This window comes from Manis javanica, chromosome 13 (genome assembly GCF_040802235.1).
Source record: "Manis javanica isolate MJ-LG chromosome 13, MJ_LKY, whole genome shotgun sequence".
Taxonomy (NCBI): Eukaryota; Metazoa; Chordata; class Mammalia; order Pholidota; family Manidae; genus Manis; species Manis javanica.
Window position 1 is genome coordinate 52,084,355 of NC_133168.1, and position 17,965 is coordinate 52,102,319.

Genomic DNA, 17,965 nt, shown 5'->3' on the forward strand with positions numbered 1-17,965 from the left:
CACTTCTACAGAGAAACATTTAAAATTTACAGACTAGTGAAATCTATAAAACATACGCACACATAGTATGTATGCATATAGCTTTTCCTAGGATCCTGCACTTTAATAGAGGCCAGACCTATCGTAAAGGATAAACGGCAATAAGCGTGTTCCATCTTTAGCTCACAGATTAAGAATCAGATGCAAGATTGTATTTTTTCATGGTTAAATGAAGTAAAAATTAATTATTCACTATTGTTTGGTGAACTCTGTAAATTGTCTTAAGATTGTATGCCTTCATATAAAAAAATCTCAAATACCTGAAGAAACCAACTTCATTTCTATTTGAACTTGGGATAATTTAACATGAATCTATTTTTTCCAGAATCACCTCTGCAGTGTACCCCAGGGGTTGCCTACTCCTCTATGGTAGATATAAAACTATACTGTTTTTTAAGGTTGGGAGGTAAGAGGCTAGTTGAGTTACTGCTTATTTAACCAATCTTATTGATATTAGATTCCAGGCTAAAACTGGCTGTTAGCCTGGAAAATACTTATGCAGTGATTATATTAGTATCAATTTGTAAGAATAGTTCTTCAAATCATCTAAATTGTCTAAACCATGAGTGAATACAAAAGTTAAAAACCCCACAAACTGAAAATAGAAGTGAAAGAAGATATGTATTACCCCAAAATGTTTAGCAAGCAATTATAAGTAAATGTTTCCTCAGTCTTCACTTTCTATACCATAGGGATTTTGAGGTCATAATTTGAAGGAGATGTAATTTATTTCTTCCTTCTTGAAAAAATGAAGTACAGTTCATCATTACTGTTGAAGTGGCCCCTCAGGGGAGATAACTTTGTAAATATAACTCAGCCTTTGGTAACCTAATTATTTCTGAACTCAGGTCTTTATAGGTGAGATTTCAAAAGATAAAGTAACACTAAAGAAAAAAAAAGGATTTTTCTAATGATTAGCCAAATACATTCTTACATATTTTTGGACTAAGTGTGTAGCCAGTCTTTTATCTTGTGCTAAATTTGACCAAAATTTTAACAGCTTTCTGCATCAAGTTCCCACTCTAAATATATTAAAAACTTGGGACTACTTTTTGGAAAGATCAAGAGGTTATGGTTAACATGCCAAAAAAATTAAAAAATTGGTTTAAAAAGTTACTAGATCTAATTCTAACTAGAGATTTTTTTTTTCCTCTTCCAGAAGCTTCTGAAATTGCCAACTCCTCCGTTTGAAGTTGTTGATATAGGGAATTTGAGAACTACAAGATAATTCAAACAAGAACACAATGGTGAACAATTTCTCCCAGGCTGAAGTTGCTCAGCTCTGCTATGAGAATGTGAATGGATCCTGCATTAAAATTCCGTACTCCCCGGGTCCTCGAGCAATACTGTATGCAGTCCTTGGTCTGGGGGCCGTGCTGGCAGTGTTTGGAAACTTACTGGTGATTATTGCAATCCTCCACTTCAAACAGCTGCACACACCTACAAACTTCCTGATCGCCTCTCTGGCCTGCGCTGACTTCTTGGTGGGCGTGACCGTGATGCCCTTCAGCACGGTGAGGTCTGTGGAGAGCTGCTGGTACTTTGGGGAGAGTTACTGTAAATTTCATACATGTTTCGATACTTCCTTCTGTTTTGCTTCTCTGTTTCATTTATGCTGTATCTCTGTTGATAGGTATATCGCCGTGACTGATCCTCTGACCTATCCAACCAAGTTTACTGTGTCGGTGTCAGGAATATGCATTATTCTGTCTTGGTTTTTCTCTGTCACGTACAGTTTTTCGATCTTTTACACCGGGGCCAACGAAGAAGGGATCGAGGAATTAGTAGTTGCTCTCACCTGTGTAGGAGGCTGTCAGGCGCCACTGAATCAAAACTGGGTTCTACTTTGTTTTCTTCTGTTCTTTATCCCCACCGTTGCCATGGTGTTTTTATATGGTAAGATATTTTTGGTAGCTAAACATCAGGCTAGAAAGATAGAAAGCACAGCCAGCCAAGCTCAGGCCTCTTCAGACAGCTACAAGGAAAGAGTAGCAAAGAGAGAGAGAAAAGCTGCTAAAACACTGGGTATTGCTATGGCGGCGTTTCTCCTCTCTTGGCTACCGTACATTGTTGATGCCGTGATTGATGCTTACATGAATTTTATAACTCCTCCTTATGTTTATGAGATTTTAGTGTGGTGTGTTTATTATAATTCAGCGATGAACCCCCTGATATATGCTTTCTTTTACCCATGGTTTCGGAAGGCAATAAAACTTATAGTAAGTGGGAAAGTCTTAAGGAGTGGTTCCTCAACAATTAACTTATATTCTGAGGAAGCAGGCATAGATTGACAAAATGAGTGCAGGGACTTCAAAACAAACATGGAGTTAAGGTCAAGTGCAAAACTGAACACTTGGATCTAGAGAGGCAAGTGTCATCATTTGCCAAGTAGGAGGATATTACACTTAACAGCTGTCCTGAGGCATTTGCCATCTTCATGTATGTTGGCATTTTACAAAATTTAGTGAAGGATGAGTCAGATTTGCTGATTACTTCCCATCAAATATTACGCTATGGTTTTCTAATTTCTACAGCAACTTCTAATACCTTCTCTGAATGTCTTACTTGTTTCTTGAAATAATTTGAAGTTTTGCAGGTTCTCTTACACTTGTTAACAATGTCCTGTTGTTCAAAATACATAGAGGACAAAAAAGCTCCTCCCTAACTTGTCAGTTAGATTCTTTGGGGACAAAAATCTTCTCTATAAAGTATATTTTGTTTGTGAACTAATTACAAGATTACAGATTCCTGAAACTTTTTAAAAATCTGAAATGACTTTATAGAGAATTGGGCTGTAAGACTTACTAGTAAATGCGGAGATGGTCTGAAAAACCCTGCAACTCTTGAGTGTCCTGAACCCCGGCAATGCTTCTTCTCCACTTTACAGAGACTGTATTCACAAAGAACGTGTGTAGCGATTATGTGATTCTCACTTTATCTTACTTTTGGAGAATTTATTGTGCTCAAATAAGCATGTGGACAAAAGATCACTCTATCCCTTTTTAGTTCTTTGAAGAAAAATAATTTTATAATAAAGCTAATGCAAATGAACTTTTTTCACTTTTGAGTACAAAGAAGCACCAGACACTGTATTGGAAATATAAAGCTGAATGATCTAAATATAACCAAGTGTAAACTTACACTGACACTCACAGATAATTAAGAAAATCATTTGGGACACTTAAAATATACACACTATTCTGCTTACTTGCATAGCTTGAGGATAATCTTTAGATGAACTGATTGCAGAAATACCATCCAATGAAGTTTTTGAGCTCTTATTCGTATTAGTAAATGGAGAATGCACTTCAGATTTACTCCTCCTTGTTTATTTTTCTATTCCTTGTAGCTCTTCATAAAGGAAGTCTTTTTGACTTAAAAGAAATACCTGGTTATTTTCTCCAGACGAACTAGACCATTAATTACTAGAACACCTCTCCTCTCTTGTACATCTCATTTATTTACATAAATAACTATTAATGTCTTGGCTTGCTGCCTACCACATTGCTGCAGAACTATGGATATAGTTCAATAAGACAAATTAAAAATTTAACTATGTAAGACTGTCTGCAAAGTAAAAGCTGATCTTGAAATATGTTGCTGAGTTTCATCTTTTAATCCTGCTAAGATTTGGTACCCCAATTGTCTGCAGAATTTTATAAGGATGTTTTGTTTGAGACACTTTGAGAGGATGCAGAACTGTTGCAAAAATTAATGAATCCACTTATGCCCCAGTTTGTAGATTATATAAATATGATGTCTCTCATATATATGTACTATTATTAAAAATGCATCTTATTTTTTATTAATAAAATATAACTTTATTTAAAAGCGTTATTGCATTCATAATAGCTTTTGTCCACATGAATTTTTCTCAATCAGTTGATACTAAAAGTACAACTGCCACATTGTGTGGAGCTATGTGTATTTTAAAAAATATATTAAAACAGAGTTTAGACTACAGAAAAATGTCTGCAGTTTGCCTGTGTTGGTTGGAATTAGAACAATTTTATCACCTGGTGGCAGGGCTGTGAATAATCCATCAATAACAAATTATACAGAATAGACCATCATTAATACCTAGGTCATCTTGGAGAGCTACCAGTATAACTAATAACAGTTTCTTCATTTATTACTGAGGTTATAATTGATGTTTACCTGGATTTCACAAGTTTTCCATGTGTTTACAATCTTTTAAGATGCCATGTTTCTTTTTCTTGGCTATAATGCCCTTGACTTACATTTTCACTCTTCATTTTTGACACATTAAACCTATTTAGATATCAGTCATAAATAATTATTCTTCAGTATTACAGTTTTATTTGAAAAAAGCAGAAAAACACTGAAATATTAATTTAAAAATAACATAGAGGTGAATGCCTTAAAGGCAACATATCCTTTGACACAAAAGAAATTTATTCTGATTACTGTATTTTAAAACTAAATCTATTATAATACACCAGCAATAATTTTTAGGTATTTTCAGCCTTTAGACAGATATAGTCCTACACTTTATATATCAAGGAATTTGATGTTTACTAACAATACTAAATTGCTATGCACTTTTTATTTGCTGTTAACTCTTTGTCCACATTATCTAAATATCTAGTACAAAGCCTTGCACTTGCAAAGTACCAAATGTATTTTTTAAGAAAATGAATAATTGATTCTTCTTTATAATTGTCATCAAATAATTGTCTAGTAGTTTTTTAATTTAAAAAAAGCTGTTTCCTTCTTTATTTGGTTTTCTAAATAGAAAATTTTAATCAACATTTTGAAAAAAATCCAGTTTTAAGCTAAGGTTTGTCTAACCCAAGCACTAGAAAATAATTTTGTATTTAATGAGAAAATGTGCCATAACACGCAAACTTCCATGATATTGAGTCTCCTTGCCTGAAGCAGGAATACATCAGGAAGTATCTCAGAGATGAACTGTGAGGTTGTAAATGTCAAGCTGTTTTGAAAACACGCAACTTCTTTTGTCTGCAAAGGCTATAACCAATATCAGAGTCCAGAGCGAGGTTCTAAATCCAGGCTGCCTGGGCTTGAATCTCATGTCCACTGTTTAATAACTTCAACCTTGATTAAGTCACTAACCCTTTGTATATCTTAGCTGTTTACCCATAAGATGGAAATGATAATAGAGCATTCTCATTGAGGTTTTGTGAAAAAGTGACCATGATTTAAAACAAATCTGTAGATTTTTAGAGACCAAAGAGCCAATAAACTTTATCACATAAATATTGTTTGTTTAGTATTTTGTAAATGTTATATGTTTTGTTTGAGACACTTTTAGGACATGCCTTCATAATATTAATTCTCTGAAGTAATACAATCAAACCTTTTAACCAAAATGGCCATTTGCTTGTTGTACATAGCAACAACATACAATTGGAAAAACATATTATTTTGCAATTCATAAATCAGAGTTGAGGAAAAGCTGCAGCGTTCTGTGGAAAGAGACACTTAGCTGGCTCAGAAAATGATGTGAGTTCAAAAGTAAATCCTTCATGGAGAAGTAATAACTCTGTCTCCAAAGGAATAAGAGACATCAAAAATCCAAATGCAGTTTTTAAATTAAAACTGCATATATCTACATAAATAAAAGAACATTTGTATAAACTGTTTACATTGCATTCTTGTTATATGGACTTCCAGAATTAATACTTTTTCTTATTGTTCATATCAATCATAGAAAGTATTAATGAGAAAATAAGTTCCAGAGATTACATGCATTAAGTGCGGAAGCTGGGATACTTAGACCCATGTCTGTCAGCCTTCAAGACCAATGCTTTACTACTACTGTGAACTAGAAAGAAAAACTAGCAACATTTCTCAGAAATGAAAAGGCATAGGATATCTTTCCAGGAATTACATAGGAGCTGACATCTATATTTTGTTCTATTTAAACATACACCACTCACACACACAAAAGTGACAGTTGTAAAGATAAGCATGCAATTGTGTTAAATGCCAAAGGCCGATATTTTATCAGATGACTTTTCCTGCTTAAATTTATGACTCAAGCAAAACCCACTTGAGAGCCCCCACCTGCTGCATCTCTCCTTTCTAGCCTCTCATAAGAGCTCCCTTGTATCACTGGTTGTGATCAACTCATTTGTGCTGTGTCCTTGCCCACCAGTAATATGAACTGCTCTGCAATAACTATTGGCTGAATGAATTAAATTGTTCATATGGAAGCATTAATAATAACACATACCATTCTCAATCTCCCTTTTGAGTTGGTAGTGGATGAAGAAACAAGAGAAACTTTAGGGGACATTCAGAGAGCACTTTTAGAGAATAAAATGCTAGAGTGAAGTTTCAAGAACAGAAGATTTAATCAGGTGAGATAACTTCTCAATGTCCCTCAATTAATACTAATTAGTCAAAACCACAGGTCCTCCTGTTGAAATATTCCCTCTCCATGCTCATCCAAGACCAATGGTGAGCAAGTCTATAAAGCAACTGCTGTCCATTTTTGGTTTACACCCGCATACTGATCCAGCCTATCTGTGAACCAAACTAGTGCTTTTCCTCTTTGTCAATTTGCCCAAGTGTTAGACGGAGGGATTCTGGTGCAACTGTGGTGGGTAGCATGGGCTCTGAGCTCATGACCTCTGGCCTTGTTCAAGCTTGGTTGCAGGTGTATTATTTCATTTCACAAAGAATCCTCTGGATCCACCCAACTTTATGACATTGATGATCCAAGAAGACCCACCACATCATGGGCAGTTAAAGACATATGACCATCTGGTGTCACTCAGCCAAGTGTTCTGTCACTATCTGGGCTCAGTAGCACACAAACAAGCCATTTCTCAAAATGTGTTATATCCTCCCCTGTAAAAATGGCATGGTCTTCTCTAGAACCCCAGAGGACTGTGTTTTATTTCCCCCACTGAAGCCTTCTATAAAATCTACACTGCATCTTTCCCCATTACTAACACCTCTGGTGTTATGAGGTCATTAAGTCGTACGGCAATTATACTGCAGCCCAGACTGATTACAGAGCTCTCTCCTGCTCCAGGCCCCACACAAAACTGGCTATTTTTTCTTATTTTCAAAATATTTTTGTTATTTTAAAAAAACTGTTATATTTTTGTTACCAGTTTATAAACCAGAGCAGTATTTCTAAGTGTGGATGTCATTTCCAGATCCTGAAGCTTACTAGGTATTGTGTGTCCTTCTTTGCCAAAGGGATACAAGATGTGGTCAGTTATCTTTTATTTGGGATGAGACATTTCCATTACTTTAATCAAGTTAGAGATCCCCTGAATTTTCATAGGGCTTGTCTCCAATTTCTAGGAAACCTGTATTTTACCAATTCTAGATACTAGGTATACAGTGTGCTAGGTACCAATTGTTCACCCTGTCTGATGAGTATAACGTCAACACCATAATGAATTATGTGATCTTCCATAGGATTTTCACTTGGTCCAGACACTTTTCTTGAAGGAGGATTTGAGCAGTGCCTCTCTGGGTCTGCACAAAAGCACAGTAAATAATAAGAGTATCATTTTGAGGATGGTAATAACTCATATCAAGCTAGACAACAGATTTTGGATGAGAATGCATAAAATTTCTTGAAAATACTGGTCCAAATTTGATGGCCATCAGGCAACTATATAAGGCAGAGTTTCCCAACCAATGGCATAATAATGTGCTTCAAACAGCTTATCAAGCGTGCCTGTAGATACTGATCCAATCAGTACTCAGAGAAGTCAGGCTGGGCCCAGAGAGCCAGGGCTGTTTGGCCAGTAGACTCAGGTCACAAGCATTTTCACTGAGTCTCTTCTACTGGCTGCCCAAACTGAGCAGGGGCTGACTGGAGGCTGCCTTCCCTATGGGTGGCAAGCACAATGAGCAACATCTAGCACTTTCTCTACTGCCACGTCTTAATGAGAGAGGCTTTCTCCTTAATGTTCTGTTTGGTTGATAATGTTTGAATTAGTCACCTCTCCATCATGCCCCTTATTATGGGACTTTGCAGTTCTTCCTACATGAGGCAAAGTCAGAGCAGAAGGGACAGCATGTCTGAATCTTAGTCTAAGCCTTAAGAAGCCTGTCACCTCAGCTTGCTCTCTTGAACCTCTGCCATCACCATGAGAACATGCTCTGGTAGCCCAGTGCTCCGAAGAAGAAGAGGAACACATGAAGCATTGCTGCAACATTAACCAGGTCTTCTCCCAGCTGCCCAAAAACTTCACTCAAGCAAAAAAGTGAAAATTATGTAATTATATACATACATATAAAAATATATGTGGTCAGATAAAATAGGTTTTTCTCTTGCACCTTTCCATCCAAGACAAGATAAATATTTCACTAGGACTTTCAGTCAAAATGGCTCTATTATTTCATTCATCAGCCCCTGAAGTTCAAGTACACAGAAAGGGCAGGCATAGAAAAAGGGAAAAAAAGATACAGCAAAGTTTGTGAATGACATACTCTTCTCTGTGTGCAAGAAAAGAAACACCATCAAATGCACTCAGGGCTGACAATGAAGACCTAGTGATTTCCAAGTCCAGAAGCAGCAATGAAGTCCAGGATTTTGACCTGTAAAGGGGTTTAAGAGTGTTCCATGCCATGGAGCTCACTGCTTTAAGCCAGGAGCTTGGGGAAGGCTCTCCACCTTACAGCATATGTGAAAGGGTGCTGAAACAAAATGACTTTGTTCCAGTTCCACCCAGGACCTAGCCTTTCGTACAACTGTTCACCTAGGGAGAAATAAAAACACAGATATAGATTCACAACCAGGAACTGATTAAGCTGCCCAGTGGCTGATTGCCTGATCAGGGGCATTTCCAAAGTGGCAGGAACCCCAGTGTCTTGTAGAGAGCATGACTGTGTTTGGGGATCTTCAGGGCTGGTAGAAACAACTTTAAAACTGCCAGGCTTTTTAATGTGCATTCTGGGTTGGGGGAGGATAAAAAAGAAATAAATACAAAACAAAGTGAACTTGCCCCAAATAAGAAAACACAACCAAGGTCCAAAGCCCATGACAAAATAAGTCAAAATACAGCCAATAAAATCAACAAACTGAAACGTGAAATATTTCAGAATAAATGAATTTTGTAGAGTTGTTTTAGAAAAACAAGTGCAACTTTTAGTGATGTTTCTATTCAAATCGTTCACTTGTTTATTCAAATCTCATTTCTTTTTCTATTCAAATCTTCTGCTAATATTTCTTGACATATGGGAATTGGGACATCTTGGATGGAAGCTTGGAACCTATGTTTCTAACGTGCCTCTGCAGGGATTCAGATACTAAAACAATAGATTATACTATGGGAAGCATTTCTTTACTTCTTTTGTATTTCCTATTAGAATATTCAATTCAATGCAAAATGCATAGCAGGCTATAAATAAACATTTATTGAATTAGAAGTTAGTAGTTAATCTTTCACTTTATTTGCCTTCTTGTTATTGTGTACTTCCTTCCTTCTAAATCACTTCTTACCTATTTGGCCAAAATATATCCAGAAATTATGAAACTGTGGACTGCAGACATGCATAAGCAGTGATTACATGCTCACATAATCTCAAGGGTTGTTATAGTCAAAGAGGGATGGGGGTAGTCAGGTTCAGAAGGAGATTTCAAGATGCTCTACTGTTGCTTCTGTGGGTGGAGGAAGAAACTACAAGCTAAGGAATGCAGGTGACCTCCGAAGGAAGGAAGGTAGGAAATGAATTCTCCCCTAGGGTCCCCTAGAAGGAACACCACACTGTAGACACCTTGATTTAGTCCAATGAGAACTATTTCAAATTTTAACCTCCAGAAGTGTAAGATAGTAAAGTTGTGCTGCTTTACACTATGATGTTTGTGATTTGTAAGAGCAGCAATAAATAACTGATACAATGTCATGTTCTTGAGGCAGGCACCCCATGTTTGGCTGTGGATACCTCCAGCCAGCCCAGTGGTTACCTAACAAAGGAACTCAGATATCATTACCAATCAGCATTACGCAGAGACTTTGCTTTCTGGATATAGGGTAGTTCACGGCTATTTGACACTGAGAAAACTTTCCTATTTCTATTTCTTTGAACTGAATCTCATTGTCTAGATCTGTGTTTGCTTGCTTCCCTGCCTGGCAGTAAAACTTTTCCAATCAGAGCTCAAAATTTGGTCTCATACTTTTCATTAGTTTTCTTTAGTACCCCAGTATAAAATGACAAATAAATAAAATTAAGGCAAAACAAAAATAGCAACATGGCTGTTTGCTGAGTGCATGTCCCCAGCTATCCACTACATGTCTTTTTTCTTCTTTACACTTGACTTATTAAAATGTCAGTCATTGTTCATGGTCTCACTTGCCTTCCCTACCCATTCGCATTAATTCTCAATCCACAGCAATTTGTATTCTGTCTCCAATGTTTCACCAGAAGAGGTAGAATCATGTTCATCTGTGACCTAGCTGTTAATGCCAACAATCAATTGTCAATTTTTGTTTAACTTGATCTGTCATCAATCTTTGACACTCTGGGTAGGCTCTCTTTATGAACCAACCTCTCTCATCCTGAAGGTTCTGTGAGACAATTCTTTCCTGTTTTTCCATGTGTGTTTCTGGCTACTCTTTATTTTTCTCGCATGACTTTGAAGTTGGTGTGCCTCCAGTTCCTTCTAATTTTACTGTACATGCTAATCCAATCAACTATTAACTAATACTGAGTATCTGCTATATCCTAGGCATTATGGCAGGTGAGCACCACAAAATCGTATTTTCTCTTAGGGCCTCATAAACAACTGTTATGTTGAGGGATCTCAAATGATTCTCTCAGGCCCAATTTCTTTCCTAAGCTGAAAATTTATAGACTAAACTGCCTACTGAAGAGCTGGCCAACCAAATCTAACCTATTATCTCTACTTTCCAAATGTGCTCTGCCTCCTATATGCTGTATCCTTCCTGTTGACAAGTTGAAAACCTGGGAATCACCTTTGATTCCTGCCTCCATCATGCAGCCATACTCCTTACATCCTTTTACTCTTTAAATTGTGTCTTTCAAGTTTTTCAGAAACTACAGAGGCAAGGTTAACTGAATAAGAGTGGGGTGAAATCAAGTTAGGTTGAGAATTTAAAGAGAGGGATAAGATAGCAGTATCAAAAGGAATTTGGTAGATAGTCAACTGAATAATTGTTTTCATGCCAACACCTTTAATATCTGTTCTACTCTTATTCCAATGTATTTTTAATTGATCTTTCACTTTATTTGCCTCAATGACAGACCATATTTTTGATTTCAAGTCCTACATATATTGTGGTGGAGGAAAGATGTCTTCATTTGCTTCCTATTTGCTTTATAGGATCAAAGGTAGCTATTTTCATCAGACCTGGAATCCTTTTTATGTAGCTTTCAGTCTTTACTTTCTCTCTCTACCCCCAAATTCCTGCTAATATTGCAAGGACAAAACCCTGTGTTTTGGCTGTCGGGACTGTCTGGCCCTCAGCTCCCACAGCATCCCATCTGACAGTTTCGTACTTGCTTCATTTGATTTTCTTGGCTTCGCCATTCAGTTGCTGCTGCAAAGAGTCGTATAATCTCCAAAATGAAATAGGCTGGGCCTTTCCATGGCTTGTGACTTGTCCATAGGCACAGAACCCTGCTATCAGGGTTTGATGACTATAGGTATAGTCTTGAGATTCTTAATAATTTCATCTTTGAATTTGCATTTTGTATGTGGAGTCTGCAGGAACGAAGAGCATGCACAGGGCTGGGAACTGCCAATCACACACAGTACATGTGAGTGTCATGCATTACATTACTTCTCTTCCTCCCTGAAACAGGATCTCAGCTGCCTGCTCCCCACCCCCGGCACTTGGGCCCTGTCCAGCTTCCTCCCCTCACCCCAACTTCCTAGGATGGCTCTTGTCTCCACCCCCTACTCTCCATCAGAGGACTGGGTACAGTATGATGAGGGCTGTGGCCAGGTGCACGTTTCTCAGCCTGAGGGCATGGTGGCTGTCATTGCCATCACAGGCTGCTAGGGCCACAGTTTACTCGCTAGGTAACTCAACAGGGCCAGGCCACTCACCTGCTCTCAATCCAGGTACTGAGTGGGTCCCAGAGTGGATGTTGTGGTACCTGTGGGGTCACCTGTCTGCCTTTGTTGAGGTGGTTGGCTCAGGAGAAGGGCACATGCCTTGCTCAGCTTCCTTGCCCAACCTGTGCATGACATATTGTTTCAGTGGTTGGTGGGAGGGGCATGTGGAAGTGGGGGACAGGAGTGCTGGGCCACAGGCAGGTTCTCCAGGCACATGGGAGGGTCTGCACCTGCCCTGAAAATATCTCCATGCCCAAGTGGGTGGGATATTACATAGCACAGATCAAACACCATGACTGGTCATGAGAGACTGAAGAAGAAAGGACAAAAAATGTCCTATACTCAAGGACACTTTTTTCCATATTTTTGAACAAAGATCTCCACATTTTCATCTTGCGCCTTGCCCTGAAAATTCTGTAGTCAGTCTTGTAAATGGGGAGTAGGTAATACTATCAAATACTGGGCAAGGGTATTTCAGGACAGTTGAACGTAAAGAAATCCCTTGGTTATGAAAATCATGTTTTTCTACAAAGTAAAAGAGCACAGAAAATATGTTTTGTAGAAAAACGTATTAATTATAATTATAAAAAGTAAGTTTCCTTTCCACAGTCACACCTTACACTATAAGGATTCCTTGTGAGCAATTTTTAATGGGTGAAGTTTAGTGGCTGGCGTCCTAAACCATCCTAGGTGTTAACTTCTCAGACAACGGGAAGGTGGAAGTCTATTAAAAGGTGACTTCTCAAATATGTAATTATATCATATGTGATCATCCTTTGCAAGGAAGAACTTCACAAGTATAAAGAACCAGGTATTTAAATTTCTTTAATTATTCAGATAACGTGAATTCTGGCCTGATGAAAATTCACAGCAGATTTGCTTGAAGTTAACTGTCTATGAGGTTTAGACATAGCTACAAGAAATACTCACATAAATTAAAAACAGAAAGGATACATTTCTGGGCTTTTAAAATGCTTTTAATTTCTCTTCCTAACTAAATCAGAAAGGTTAGAATATGAGGAGGTATTTCAAAGTAGTTAATCGCATATGCAGTTTGATTTTTTTTGTTGTTGTTTTCAGAGTTGAAAGTTGTTATTCCCTACTACAAGGCAGGGCAGAAACACAACGAGAATCAAACTGCAGGACTTTCCTAACCTGCCGTTATGCAGCTTTGCTATGAGAATGTGAACGGATCTTGTATTAAAACTTCCTACTTGCTTTGGATCCAGGGTGATTCTGTACGCGGTGTTCGGCTTTGGGTCTTTGCTGGTGGTATTTGGAAACCTCTTGGTGACGACTTCAGTCATTCATTTCAAGCAGCTGCACTCCCCGGCCAATTTCCTCATCGCCTTTCTGGCCTGCGCTGACTTTCTGGTGGGGGTAATCATGATGCCCTTCAGCCTGGTCAGGTCCGTGGAGGGCTGCTGGTACTTTGGGCCAAGTTTCTGTACTTTGCACACGTGCTGTGATGTGGCATTCTGTTACTCTTCTCTCCTCCACTTGTGCCTCGTCTCCGTGGACAGGTACATTGCAGTCACCGACCCTCTGGTCTATCCTACCAAGTTCCCGGCATCAGTGTCCGGGGTGTGCATCTGCATGTCCTGGATCCTGCCCCTTGCATATAGCGGTGCCGTGTTCTACACAGGTGTCCACGAGGATGGGATGGGACAATCAGTGGTTGTCAAATTACTGTCAATCAAAACTGGATTTTGGTGAATTTTCTGTTATTCTTCACATGATTTCAGAGGCTAAAATGCCAAATCAAGGTATCAGTCAAGTTGGTTTCTTTTGAGGAGCCCCCTCCTTAATTTGAAGATAGCTGTCTTCTCTCTCCGTCCTCCTCACATGGTCTTCACTATGTGTGTGTGTCTGTGTCCTAATCTCTTATAAGAACACTAGTTATATTGGTTTAGGACCCACCCTTAAAAAAACAAACAAAAACCTCACTTTAACTTAATTACCTTTTAAAAGACCTCATCTCCATATACAGTTACCTTCTGGAATACTGAGGGTTAGGACTTGAACATACGAATTTTGGGGGGCAATGATTCAGCCCATAATAGACACAAGCCAGGTTTTATGACACTATCCAGAGGTCTGTTTCTTTGCTGCTTTTCTGTGACTTTCTCTCCCTCTTCTTTACTGCCTGTAACTTCTAGGAGCTTTGGAGGCAGCTGTTAAGCCTCTCTTGTTTAGTGGCTAGGCAGAATCTTGGAATGTTTACCTGCCATATTGTGGGAGCAGTAATTCAGCCTTAGAGTCAGGTATTAACTACAGACATTGCCCAGAAGCGGAAAAAATTGCCACAAAAAGGCCGAGGATGATTAGCAAACGGAAATTCTGCAAGTGAATGGCTTCTCATTTATCACTAGCAGTGTGTAATTCACTTCACCAACTTTTCTCAGCCACTTTCTCATCTGAATATCATGTCATTTCACTTCCTCAGAATGTCATGGGATCAAAAATGCAATTCTAATACTGTAAAAAAACATATTAAAAAGAGAATAAACAATGATGCTACAATTTTACATTTTGCTCTCTGGAGTATTTTACACTATTGATCCAATAAAAGAGTTTTGGAATGCATATCTAAGGTATTTTATATAATGGAATGATATTGTATAGAGTAGTGGTATATAAGCCTTTTTGTTTTCTTTTTGATTTATCTCTGGAGTCACTCAAAATGATTGATGTATTTTTTTCTCATTGGTTTTACTAAGACTTTTTATTGTCAGGAATGGCTTTGGATAAAAAAAATGTGCTTCATAGAGTATTTTTCTCATTGAAAATAATTTTGTAGGTAATACAGTCCACACAGTTTATGTTATGTCATAGAGGGTCAGAAAAGTGCCAGAATGCTAAGTTCTGTGGGCTGAGGACTCACTGTTACCCAAAGCTGGTGCCCGGTGTGTGTCATCGCTGTAACACTGCTGTCTCACCCATATGTGGTCCCACGGCATGAGGGATTAAAAAAGTTGCTACAGGAAACTTATTTTTGAGTAAAAATGACTTTTGATGAGTGTTCAAGCATGTCTGGACTTGTGTAGGCGTGCAGGAATACAGTCAACTTTTTTTGACAGGAGGCTTAGTTTCTGTATATGGAGGATCAGGTTTGGCAAATTGGAAGGCAATGAGGAGATTAACAGCACTGAAACAATAAATAATTTTTTCATGTTATTACTTACTATACTCAATAGATCAGATTAAATGTAGCAGATTTTTAAAAGGACATCATGTTCCCCATTTTTAGAGTATAGGGGGGGAAACAGAAAAAAATTAAGTGAAAGAGTTGGATACTAGTCCTTTTAAAAAAAAAAGTCCCATAAAATTGCACTGTTGCTAAATCAAATTATAGATAATGAATATAACTGAAGTTCAAAGGTAAATGAAAAATTTTTGAAGTTTAGCCTGTGTGCAAGCAAAATATTATATTGTTATGAATAATATGAAAGCCTCCAGTGCATCTCCAAATATGGAATTTTGTTTAAATGTGTAGTGGGTATGTGGAGTGTCCCAAGGAGAGAGAGTACCGGAGGTTAGATTCATCCGCATACTTGATGAGAGTCTTTCCTAAGTATGACTATCCCAGATAGGCTGGTTGTGGCTTTCTGATTATACAAGCATATAATCATTTTGGGTACCACATGATCATCTTGGCCATAGATAGTGGAATTAGAGTTGGAAACATCTAATGTATTAAATTCTCTAATACATTAAAATACACATATGCTTTGCGCAGGATAGAGCTAGTTGGCTGATTTAACATTTTCTAATTTCCTTCTCCCTCACTTGCTGGAAAAGCCAAATGCTCACTATTATATCTTCACTTGCAGCCTAGGGGCATCATGTGATAGAGTCCTAGCTAATTAAGTATAAGCAGATGTCTGTAGAGGGATTCTGAGATAGTGTTAAGGCTTGTGAAAAGGAATGGAGTGACTAACACCTTTTCTTTCCTTAAATGTTGCCCTCTGCAAAGGGTTATGGAGAGGCCAACAGAATCCCAGAGATGCTGTCTCACAGAGACCAACAATCACTTACCTCTGTACTTTATGATAACAGAGAAAAACAACTCATTTGCTTAAGCCATTCTTGATCTGGCATCCTGTTACCTATAGCTGAATGCATTGCCAACAGACAACATTTAGCAACATGATCTGAGGAAAGTAAGCTGCAAACAAGCTTAGTGACAGAGCAAAGAATTATTAGTAACAAATACAGTCAACTAGCTGATTGTCCAACAATAATGTTAGGTATGGAGAAGAAAACACTTGCCAGATTAGTAGCTACATATCAGGTATCAGGGTATTTCCTCAATTTCCTCATGCAAAAAAGCCGAATCTGAATTAACGGCTGCAACTGAAGTTACTACCACATTCAAGCTCATGATATTCCATGTCATTCTCTACATTCCATCTGTTTTCTGCACAACCCAAACAGGCTTACTGAATGGGAACATGGGAAGAATCAACATCTCTGCATTTTGCCAGTTTTGATGGTGGCAGTAATTGCTGAAATTCATCCAGAAATGCAGTGTGGATTTTGGTTTACTATTTTTGCAGGTAGAGAAAATTGGTGGCTTCCACTTGGCCCTTTCAACCCTAATAGCCCCATTCCACAGGTCAGGGAACCGGTGGGAGAATCTGCCAGCTGCTGAGTATGTCTTTCCCAAGTATGCATTCCAGAACTGGGGTAGTTTGGGGGACCCAGGAGGTCCACTGCAGAAAGATCTGAGACATTACTCCATAGGTCACCTCAGCTCTATCAGCTCCTATTCTAACTCATGGACCCCCTTAACTGGTACACCTCAGTGATGTTTTGGGTCTTTCTGAATTTGTGCCAGCTTTGAGCATGTGTCCAGTAATCCTCTAAAATCTGAATATTTCTCTTCCCTTAATATTTTCATAGTCTGATTGTGAATATTGTCACAGATCCCCAGGAAAGAGACTGCATGCCACTTTAGAAAAAGTTAGGAACAATATTAACTTTATAAATTATTGGCTGTATAACAAGACTCTTCCTCAGGGAGCACCAGCCTCCTCATCACCCATGGAGACCTGTCTACTGGCTTGATTCTGGGAACTGATTAAGCAGTGATGACAGTGTTAGTGATTCAAATCAGTTCTGTTCATAAGAAGTGGGGCTTTTCTGCTTATACAGATGGTAAGACTTGTATAGGTTGGCTGTTTTTTTCAGGGAACAGAATCAAATAGTCAACATTACAGATTTCTGGAAGAAATAGATTTCTGTCCATTGTTTTGTTTTTGCTGTCCATTTTGATGACTATATGCACCTGGTCTTGGAAATGAAAGACCAAGTGCTGCCCTCGGGCCCCGCCAGCTGTTTTCATTCCACTACCAATTTGGGATTCCAGTTCAATGGTAGTGATCCTCACTATAATTTCTGACCAACAGACAAAGGTTACCCAGATGTCCTCAAGTACTCCTGGATCCAGTCATGAATTTACTTCTCAAAGCTGTGGTGAAGGGCATATTATCATCTGGACTCTCCTGATTTGGATAAACAGGCCTTCTGTGGTAAATCCACTCACGTATTCTAGCTTCCCTAAGTGTTTGCATACCTTTCTTGACAGGAGACCAAGGTAGTCCTGATATTTCAGCTTCACTTATTTTGGGGTGCATTTTGGTCTGTATTTAAGTGACTGAAACAAGCAACCTCTTACAGCTATTTCTAGTCCTTTAAATTATACACCGAATTCACAATCACTGCCTATTGGGTCATATCAATACATGTGGCCCAATCCAACTTTACATTCTTTCTAAATGGAAACATCCTTGAGATCTATTGCCACATTATATTCCTCAGGTATCTGTTAATATAGATTGTAAAAATCTTGCCATTATTCTGTTTTATGTTATACCTCCTCATTTG

General features: G+C 38.2%; 1 protein-coding gene and 1 pseudogene across 1 annotated transcript; both read left to right on the top strand.

Moving 5' to 3' along the window:
• The first annotated feature begins 1,283 nt into the window (after window positions 1-1,283).
• On the top strand, window positions 1,284-2,330 carry LOC108398562 (trace amine-associated receptor 9). Its single transcript, XM_017662645.3, has one exon. It carries the CDS (start codon window positions 1,284-1,286, stop codon window positions 2,328-2,330), a length of 1,047 nt encoding a protein of 348 aa, XP_017518134.1.
• A 10,909-nt stretch (window positions 2,331-13,239) lies between these two features.
• On the top strand, window positions 13,240-13,815 carry LOC140843016 (trace amine-associated receptor 6-like; annotated as a pseudogene).
• Window positions 13,816-17,965: the final 4,150 nt, after the last annotated feature.